This window comes from Gymnoscopelus braueri, assembly GCF_963280865.1.
Source record: "Gymnoscopelus braueri genome assembly, chromosome: 7".
In the NCBI taxonomy this organism is placed as follows: domain Eukaryota; kingdom Metazoa; phylum Chordata; class Actinopteri; order Myctophiformes; family Myctophidae; genus Gymnoscopelus; species Gymnoscopelus braueri.
Genome location: NC_137608.1, coordinates 8,312,810 through 8,323,004, shown reverse-complemented (window position 1 = coordinate 8,323,004; position 10,195 = coordinate 8,312,810). Strand labels below are relative to the sequence as shown.

Below are 10,195 nucleotides of genomic sequence, written 5' to 3'. Positions count from 1 at the left end.
CTGGTATTTTGATTTGGTTATGGTACATTTTCGTTTGGCTTTGCATTTGAAATTGGTTATTAATTCACTGAATTATATCAACTATAAATTAACTATTTTATTGTTGAATTGTACTTTGAAAGTGATGCTTTGAAATGCACTGATTTTATTGTTGAATGAAACTATGAAATTATTTAATATAATCGTAACAGTATTTATTTCTATTTTATAGTTTTCACGGTGTTCGAACAAAGCTTCATCCTGTGTTGAAGAGAAAATAAATACACCTGTTGAGACCATCCACTTCGTCATCATTCTTAATCCAGGGGCCGCTACAGAGAGTATGTTTTTTCAATGTATGACATACTTCATTTTGAAAATAGACGATCTACAATCTCACAACTTTTCAGATAGCAACGTTTTGTGAGCTTGTAGATCGGCTACTTTCAACAATTTCTGTTCCGAGGAGACGTACAATTGCTCTATCGGTAGATGGTTAGGGAACCAGTGATCTAGAGTAGTTAGCAAAACAGAGGCTTGGTCCACCAGGGACGGAAAGACTTATAGATGTCAACAGACACTATCAGGGGGGCCATATATCTAGCTCAATGAGAAGAAAGGCAGCCTATGAGTCAGGAGGTCACTGGTTACATTTTCAGGCCGGGATACCAATTCCGTCCAATCAGGAGAGAACTCTCCACAAAACATGAAATAAAATAATGGAACTGGAACAAAATTGAAGTTAATAAATTGGTTTTCTCTCTTAATTGGATGAAATCGGTGACCCACCTGAAAAGGTTCTGTATTTAGAGCTGGAGAGACGGGGAGACCCCTGTTACTGAACAAACTCTATAGCAATGATTACTCTAAGCTACAATCACTAAACTTTTTAACAAAAAATATATATATATATCACTCACAGCACACTATTTTATTTATAATGCTGATATTTTATTAAATAATACAAAAACAAAAATGGAAACAAAAAGTATAAGGAACGGCAAATATGTAGCTCTCAGTAATGACCATGGAATAATAGATACACATACAGTACAGTCAATCATTTATGGATATAACACACGGGCACATCATAAAGCAAATTGTAAAAGGACATCAGGGGCTTTCCAATCTAATGAGTCACTTCCTCTAAATCAAATCACTAAAATCCGCCATATATTCATCCGTCATAAAGTTGTTTTCCCTCTTTTGTTTTGGCACTGAGTCTTTCATTGATTACAATTGTATTTGTACATTTCTGTCCACTGTCTGCAATGTTGCCACGCATGTTGTACAGTGAAAGTGACAATACAAACCTTGGAATCACCAAAATTGTTTGACTCGTAGGTTTTATTTGTAGGGATTAAGGGCAGATACAATAAGCTATATGTCCACATGTAGTTCTATATCATGTATGCACCAAAATAGTTTTCATGGAACAAGTGCTGTACAATCTGTGAGGAGTTGTTCACTTCAACAAAGAGCCTGTCTCCTTTGAACAGGTGAAACACTCCACCCAAGTAGCTGTTTGATCGTACCTGTCCTTTTCCTGAGTTGTGGGAGTAGTTTCTGGACCCCAGAAGGGTTAAAGGTTTACCAGGGTAACGGGGTGAATCAACCTTGACATTGTGGTGAAATACACTGCGTTCTGTGAAGAACAATTTGGAGTAGACATAGTAGTAGCCCTCCTTTTGAATGACGAGTTTTCCATCTTTGTACTCCATCTCATAGAGGATCTCCGTGTCCGTGCTCCATGACATGATCTTAACTCCGTGGGCCTGATTTAGTCTGGCTGTAAAACAAAGCAGCTAATAGTCAACACTAAACAGATTAGCTTTATATAAACGGATAGCAGATTGTGTGTGGTCGTGAACCTTCTGGTCAATGATCAACGAATGATCTATCAGAAATCGTGGGACGAAGGTGACGAAATATCAATCAGCCATGGTAATAATCCAAACCTTGAAAGGTAATGATCCAAAACCTCACCTGTCAGATGTGCAACAGGTTTGGAAGGCAGGACCACAGGGTTTGGTCGTTTAGTTGGTGCTGGAACAGCTTCTGTGTCGGGAACAGAATGCAGATTATTGTATATGATGAACCAAATTAACGGAACAAGGAAGAAACATTGAATACAGAGTACTGACACATACCTTCAATAACTTTTGAAGCAGATGTTGACTCAGCCTAGAAAGGGAATATAAAAGGCTTTATGATGTAGCACTGTGTGTGTGTGCGTGTGTGCCAGGGGTCATCCCCATGCCAGCTTGTGACGGACATTTTGATCAATTTTATTTTTGTCAGACATACAAAATAACTAGTCAATAATTTTACCAGAAACCCAAATGACTAGCACTAAATGTAAACTAATGGACACCATGCCATAGTGTCTATGCCAGTGTGCTACACATGTTAACAATATTAGACTAGTGTGTCTGCATAAACACTAGTGCCACTGAGCCACTATATATATATATATATATATATATTGAACATGCAAACTCTATATATATATGTGTATATATATATATATATATATATATATATATATATATATATATATATACACACACACACACATATTTTTTATCTTATTATAGACCACTAATTCAAATAATAAAAACATTATTTATGATTAACATACTGATGATTGCACTTGACTTGATAATTTCATATGGCAATGGTTGACATTTCAGTTCCTTTTTCTGCTAGAAATGTCTAGTCAAATGATGTGTGGTTTGTCCGCAAGTGTCTTTCTAAGTTCTCTTTCTTCACCATAACTGTGCAGTTCCTACTGATGAGACAAATACGTACAGTAGAATAATGATGAGAGAGCTCTATCCAGTTCCATGTATGGTACACAAATACATATGGCTAAGATTTCATGGTATGTGTCTGACAAACCAATGATATGTGGTTTGTCAGACAGTGTCTTTCCAAGTTCACTTTCTTCACTTACTGAGTTATTGTATAGTTGTTGCAATTACTTTCTCCATAAAAAATAATGTGTTGTACACTATGTCTTTTGTCTTATGAGGTCTGTTCCCAAACTCATTCAACTGATGTTTCATTAGATGTGGTTGAGAAATAGTAGTAGCTTAATAAACAGGTAACCCACCTGTACCATTGATATGCTGCCAGGGTCAATCCTGTGTTAATTCACATAGTCTAAAGGCCAACGTATTGGCCTTTAGACTTAAGCTAAAGAGAGCAGCGTAATACAATGAACCAAAGTGACCCACGAGGAGGGTCGCAGAAAGACAGCATGCCACAGTCATATCAGGGGTAGCCTATCACAGGCAAGTGAGCCATATACTAGCAGTGGTGGGCAGTAACTAAGTACATTTACTCGAGTACTGTACTTAAGTTGTTTTTTTGCACGTGGCTTTTCACATTAAAAAAAGGTTTTACTTTTGACTAAATTTCTAGTAAGGGACTCTTGGAACCCAAACTTAAAGTATAATGAATGAACCACTTCAGCCCTATTTCAAATATAGTGAAAATAGCCGATCCACAAGCTCACAACGTGTCGCACTGTGACACGTTGTGTGCTTGTAGATCTGTTTTTTTCACCATTTCTATTTTTTCATTTTTGAACATTTCTGTTCTCTTTTTTTTGTGTAAATGTTCTAAATTTCAATACAGCAATGAAATGATATTAAAAAGAGAATTTACTTTGTAATTTGCGCTTTTGAATACTTACCGGACCAGGGTGGTAGAGACGATAGATGAAATAGGCTTCGATGCCCATGCCAAACAGTGCCATGCTCACCAGGAAGAACAGCAGGGTCTGAGCCACCTTGGCACTCCGTGGTGGACGACCGATCCTGGGGGGCCCATGGCTGTCCAACGCAAACACAGAGGAATACTGGGCGCTACCCTGGGCCATGGTGTTCTTCTCTCAACAGGACATGGACGGAAATAAGATAATGATCATTCAGGAAAGGACGCAGTGTAATCCAAGGGGCGGGGCCTGCGACGAGAAATGAAGACTTCCCCATAGTCAGTGTTTGAGTGCATGTGTATAGTGTTGTATTATTGTTTTATGACTGTACAGGATTTCTTTATTGCTGTCACTGGGCACTGTGTTAAACGGAGTAAAAGGTTTTGACGTAGTTAAGTGAACATGACCAGTGACATGACCCCAGTTAGTGTGGTTAGTAGAAAGGCCCGGGTCATCAAGTTAATGAGTTGGTTTTAAGACACATATCAACTCAAAATATGAATAATTGCCTAGTGTAAAACAGAAAATTAATTTTCAGGTTGGGATACCGATTCCATCCAATCAGCTATAGAACTCATCAACATCAAGGATAAATAAGTTAAATTAGAAGTGACGGGGGGGGGGGGAACTGAGCAAACACAATTTGAACTGGTAAACAATATAAAATTCAAGCTGAATAAATTCTGAATGGAATAAATTGGTGACCCACTTGAAAATGTATTTTCTGTTCATTAAAGAGCTGGAGAGACAGGTATAGACCCTTGTTACTAAACCAACACCACATTGTCTATAGCGATGATTACTATAAGAATTCCGAATTTCGTTTTAACCAGAAAATATCACTCAACAGGAGCTCTTTAGTGTGCATCACCACACAATCAAAGGTGTGAGTCTCAATAAGTGGACAAAACTAGTGTTTTGAATTCCGAATTTCGTTTTAACCAGAAAATATCACTCAACAGGAGCTCTTTAGTGTGCATCACCACACAATCAAAGGTGTGAGTCTCAATAAGTGGACAAAACTGTAGTGTTTTGGTCATCAAAGGGAGACAAACACTCACCAAGGTGCACCTTGGTGAGTGTTTGTCTCTTTGTCTCCCCCTAGTGGGGAAACTATAATATTTTTTTATTCTCAGCAATGTTATAACAGCCGACTGGTAAAACAAGGGAGCACTTCATAAATGATTAATGTAATAATAAATTGTGCATGTGTGTGTCTCTCTACTGTATTTTGATTTATTAAAATAGATTTTTTAATAACAAATGTCTGAACCTGCGGTTCCTCTCGTACTGAGCGGGATTACTATTGCAACAACACATCATCAGTAGGGTAAAACTAACCTGTCTCACGACGGTCTAATCCCAGCTCACGTTCCCTATTAGTGGGTGAACAATCCAACGCTTGGTGAATTCTGCTGTCCTCAGACGAGCCCTCCATCAGCAGTTCCAGTCATCTTGATTCTCCGTAAATCTGGCCAACTCATTTGTGCTTTCCACACCAACATCTTGTCACACGTCAAGGTGCACCGTTGCTCCAATCTGCAATAAACCTGGCACAAACACTGATCAGGGGTGAGAATAGTCACTATTCTCACTAGTCACTATTCTAATGCACACATATGGGGCGCTACAGCAGTGTTACTTCAGTGTTTAACACTTAAAATTGCCGGTGTCGGTGACCATTTATCTGATCAACAGCACTATGGACTATGTTTGAAGGCCCTGAAACTCTAGTTGATCTACAAGAGCTGTAATCGTTATACAAATGACAGTTATATTTGCATGAAAACAAGACAAGTGAATTAGTTAAAGTCCCTACCATTCCCTACCATGCGGTGCCTACGGATAATGCGCAATCTAACAGCTGTGTGTGTGTGTGTGTGTGTGTGTGTGTGTGTGTGTGAGCTTGCACGTTCATCTCTATTTCTGGACCTAAAACGACGTAAGGTCCCCCTGGCATGTGGCTCGGATCCTTGCTTCCTAGGCTTCAGGAGGAAACCTAGTGGAAAGCTAGACAGTCGCTCTCCCGGCTTCGGTGTGTGGTCAGACTGGCCGGACTTAAACGATCTGTGCTGTTGGGCTGATGTTACCTTGAAGTGGGTAGGGTCTAACTCAGAGGCGATGGCTGTCTCGGAGGACTTTATATCTGACCCCAGTATCTCTGTCAGAGCATCTATGACTGTGTGTGGAACAGAACACCAACTCCCACTGACTAATGCCCGAGGTCGCCTCTTATGGGCACAACAGCAAAGGCAGCGGCAGCTGGACTGAACTGAGGTTGCAAGGGAAGACTGCATGTCTCCCCGCTGCGGACCATTCTGTCTCGCACTCTGTGCTAAAAAATGTTGCTTTAGACGAATGCATTATTATCTTTACTCTGAAAGCGAGGTTGCAGGTTTTACCATCTAAACTTAACCTCTCCATCTGGTTTCCAGGCAACCATGCTCCTCACTGTATACATCATGGTCATGAACAAATAGCTGAAACCATGTCCCACATCTTAAATGGGTGCCATGTATACAGGGGACTCTCAGCCTGATCTCCAGAGAATACCGTAACATTGCACGGAACGAGTGCACTTCATTCCGTGGATAGTCGCCTCGGAACTCCCAAATTGCGTGCATATGTACGGCGAGTCCCACGGTGGGCGTAACCAGTCGCAACATGGAAAAACCCGGAAGCAGAGCAGTCCGCACAATAAAATTTACGATTCTGTGCCTATCGGTACATAACTCAAACGGCGCTGAGTAGGCACAGGCGAATGTCCCACCGTTCAGGACGGCAACTCGGTCGCCTTAGCTCCCTCGGTGGTCCTTCACGGGGGGACAATTCGCCTGTGACTGCGCGCCTCCGAAATGGTTTTGTCACAAGGCAGCGCCGTACCATATGCACGCAATTCGGGAGTTCCGAGGCGGCTATCCACGGAATGAAGTGCACTCGTTCCGTGCAATGTTACGGTAATCTCTGGAGATCGGGTTGGGACTCTACATAAGTAGGCATGACAGAATAGTGGATTTGATATCTAAAGATATCACTTCTATTTTCAGGTCCTCCATCATGCTGTATAAGCATTCTACTGTGAAGCCGAGCATGTTTAACCTGTGTAACGATGATTCTGTGTTCTCTAACATTTCAGCTAACACCCCTGATGTCATTGTTGTTAATGAAAACCATAGGGAGGTGTTCCTTCTCGAGGTCGGCTGTACTTTTGATTACAGCTTAGCCCTCCTAACCAAAGTGCTAAAATATCATCAGCTAGAGCAGACCATCTCTCAGCTAGGCTACAGATGTAAACTTTTGGTTTTTATCTTTGGTAGTCTAGGGCACGTGCACAAGTTGGTTGTAAGAGGCCTGCAAATGGCCGGCCTCTCCAAAAGGAGGGCTAAACAATTAGCAAGGTAGTGCTCAATATCAGCTATTATAGGAAGCCGCTCAATTTGGAGGAGGCGTTGCTTCCTTTACCCATGATTGTTGTCCGCTGTGTTTGACAAGTATGCCATCTTTTGTTTTGTATGTAACGTTGCTCTGCTTTACATGCACTTTGTAACTAACTGTTTTCCCTTCATCTGACTGCACTGGCAGTGTTTATGTCCTTTGTACATCCTGTACTTCTCATTATGTGGACATAAATAAATATTTCATGTGTGTGTGTGTGTGTGTGTGTGTGTGTGTGTGTTTGGGGGGGTAAAAGAGTTTTTTAAAAAAAAGGAAAAATCTTCTTGACTCTCTGCCTTTGAACTGAGTCACAGGAGCCTCCCTTTAATTGAAATACTTATATACAGCATAGAAGTGTGTATAGTGATCTCAGGGAAAGCAAGGTGATAGGAGTTTAGAAGTAGCACTTAATCAAACTAATCAATTTAATCTATTATAAAATCATATTTAAATAAAATTTAGGTGGGAACATCTCCAAAGAAAATCTAAATAGCAGATTTACATGGGTACCAGCTGGGAAAACCTGTAATTCTTGTTTTTAGTGTTAGAAGATGACACAAATGAACCAGGCTCAATATCCAATAGCTCAAAGTCCACCTCAAAACTATATTCTCGTTCCGTAAAGTATGTGATGTGTCTAAATCGGTGGTTTTCGAAGTGTGGTCCAGGGAAGGGTGGGGGCAGTTAAGAGCCAAAGTAAAATTCCAAGAGTACAATTTTCCATTTGTACACTCTTTCAGAGTTGTGGGGGTCCGTAGCATAATGCACACCAAAATTGGGAGGGGGTGGGGGGGGGGGGGGGGGGTCCATTAAAAAGGTTTGAGAACAACTGGTCTACATGCCCATTGACCACTGCTGTAGATTCTCCATTGCATCCTCCTCGTCCTCATCCTTCTCTTTCTTGGCAGGCCTGGAAGGCAAAGAGGTGGAAGGCACTTGGGGAAGTGGGACGTCCTCTGTCACACCGATCTCCAGCAGGTTATTGTCCAGCTCTTCCTGTTCCAGCTCTTTCAACTCGGCCAGCAGCTCGTCCTCGTCGAGTTCCTCTCCGAAGCCCACAGGTTTGGAGATGACGTCGGAGATCTCCTGCGCCAGCTCCTGCTGCTCCGTGATGTCTTGCATTAGGTCGTCCACCTTGTCGACGTCCAGGTTTTCGTGGGCAGACTTCATGGCCTTGGCGGCGATGCCCATGTTCTTGAGCACTTCGGTGTTGGTGTTGGCGTTCTCCAGCGCCTCTCTCTGAAACTCGATGGTGGACAGCTGGCCATCGACCTGGTCCAGCTGCTTCTCGTACCTCTTCTTTCTTCTCAAGGCCTGCAGAGCCACCCGCTTGTTTTTCGTGCCGTTTTTCTTTGCGGTAAGTAGTTCCTCTTGAATCTTTTTCTCTAGATATTCCTGTTTCTTCGTTAGCAAGACCTCTGTCTCTTTGAGTTTCCGAATAGCCTCTGGTTGTTGGCTATGTTCCTTTCCTCCCTTTGATCCCCATATCTTCTTACCGAACAGAGGCATCTCTGCGACAATGCAAAAAAATACAAAAACCTGTTCGCCGTTGGCCTGAATTGTCGTTTATCTTATGAGTAGCTCTTATAAGCAACTCTTTTGCACTGTCTGAATGTCACATAAACAAATATGACGTCAGCTATCTCCATATTTTGGGCAAAACCGCGGGCACATACACAGACTGGAGGCCAGATGATGTCAGTCATCTATGATCTCAGGCCTGAAAATCGAGCGCTGATCAGAGCACTACGTCACGCAAAGCTGATGACGCCAGATTTTGACGTAGCTTCAGCTTAAAAGAGCGCCAGTACACTGGTTTCTTGCAGTGAAACTTTATTGTGTGTAAACCTTGAAGAATGTATAGAAACTTGAAAGAGGACAATTTATATGAGATCTTGGACCTGGAGAAGGGAGCATCTCCGGAAGACATCAAGAAGGCATATAGGAAACTGGCGTTGAGGCATCATCCCGATAAGAACCCGGACAACCCAGAAGCTGCCGAGATGTTCAAGGAGATCAGCAACGCCAACAGCATCCTCAGTGATCACAACAAACGGAAGGTCTATGACGAGTGTGGCTCCATGGGCGTCTATGTGGCGGAGCAGTTTGGGGTGGTGGACATTGCGTCCAAGTGCTGGTTCAAGGCCCTTGTGGCTATATGTACTATCTTATGTGCTTTCATAACCTGCGGCTGTTGTTTCTGTTTCTGCTGTGGCCTTTGTGGGAGGTGCAACTATCAAGTGGACGAGTATGGATGCATAGATACAGGAGATGCAACACGTGAAGATGGCAGTCCTGATGATCCATCTTGAGACTAGCTAAAAACAGACCTCACCAACTATTTCTCTCACTCTCCGTTGTGCTACGTGAATTGGATGACGGGGAACACCGTCCATATTTGTTTATCGATTTGATTGTATGACGCGAAACCTGCCGAGCAGTGGTGTACATTTATTTGGGTACTGTACTCAAGCACATTTTTTTTAGATCTGCTATTTTCACTATTCAAAATAGATCTTAAGTGTTTAATTCATAATGTACTTTCCTTCCTAGAAAAGTGGTGGAGTCTCCATTACAATATTTGGCATTGAAATGTAATGGAGTGAATGTCTAAAGTATCCAAATACAAATACTCAAGTAAATGTACACCACCGATCGGCAGGCTTCGCATCATAGCCTAACACAAATGAGACAGTGAGTAGTGCTCTTTTAAGCCGAACTGTGTCAAATCTTGCGTTATCAATCTTGCCCAAATATGGAGTTATACACAGCTCAGTGCCGTCAAATGCTCTGGTAAGAAATATGGGAACTTGATAGCAACAGAGATAATAGTTGGTGAGGTCCAGGAGTTGTCTGACTGAACTAACAATTTTAATAGAATAGAAGAGCACATTTTTACAATGGTGGATGACGCATTGAAAATAACAAATACTGATGAAAAGCCACATGCCACTTTGCGATGCATGGATAAGCTTTGTCTGGTCGTCCGTAACCATCCGGGTTTTTGGAGTCATGACGTCAGTACTATGACATCAGTAATGTGACATGGTCATAACCACC

The 10,195-nt window shown here is 41.8% G+C and overlaps 2 protein-coding genes across 4 annotated transcripts; both read right to left on the bottom strand.

Moving 5' to 3' along the window:
• Positions 1–1,030: 1,030 nt before the first annotated feature.
• On the bottom strand, positions 1,031–5,210 carry LOC308088376 (tumor necrosis factor ligand superfamily member 6-like). Of its 3 annotated transcripts, none has more exons than XM_080432808.1 (5): positions 5,042–5,210; positions 3,680–3,876; positions 2,130–2,163; positions 1,966–2,037; positions 1,031–1,768 (listed from the first exon to the last, which is right to left on the bottom strand). In XM_080432808.1, the coding sequence occupies exons 1-5, from the start codon at positions 5,136–5,138 to the stop codon at positions 1,380–1,382; spliced, it is 789 nt and encodes a 262-aa protein (XP_080288934.1). In that variant the 5' UTR covers positions 5,139–5,210; the 3' UTR covers positions 1,031–1,379. The 3 variants fall into 3 exon arrangements, with proteins under 3 accessions (XP_080288934.1, XP_080288936.1, XP_080288935.1); XM_080432810.1 differs by having other exon boundaries at positions 3,680–3,871; positions 5,042–5,182; XM_080432809.1 differs by having other exon boundaries at positions 3,680–3,874; positions 5,038–5,161.
• Positions 5,211–7,969: 2,759 nt separating this feature from the next.
• Positions 7,970–8,644, bottom strand: LOC308088852 (charged multivesicular body protein 4b-like; the record flags this gene model as incomplete). The annotated part of the gene is made up of 1 exon (XM_080433439.1): positions 7,970–8,644. The coding sequence occupies one exon, from the start codon at positions 8,642–8,644 to the stop codon at positions 7,970–7,972; it is 675 nt and encodes a 224-aa protein (XP_080289565.1).
• Positions 8,645–10,195: the final 1,551 nt, after the last annotated feature.

What these genes read in the sequence shown, in the direction of transcription:
- LOC308088376 (XM_080432808.1), bottom strand. Translation starts at nt 5,138, where the DNA reads ATGGAGGGCTCGTCTGAGGACAGCAGAATTCACCAAGCGTTGGATTGT. An exon ending in ATTAGACCGTCGTGAGACAG is followed by an intron (nt 3,877 to 5,041) that starts GTTAGTTTTACC and finishes TGTCCTGTTGAG; the next exon opens with AGAAGAACACCATGGCCCAG. An exon ending in TGCTTCAAAAGTTATTGAAG is followed by an intron (nt 2,038 to 2,129) that starts GTATGTGTCAGT and finishes TTCCCGACACAG; the next exon opens with AAGCTGTTCCAGCACCAACT.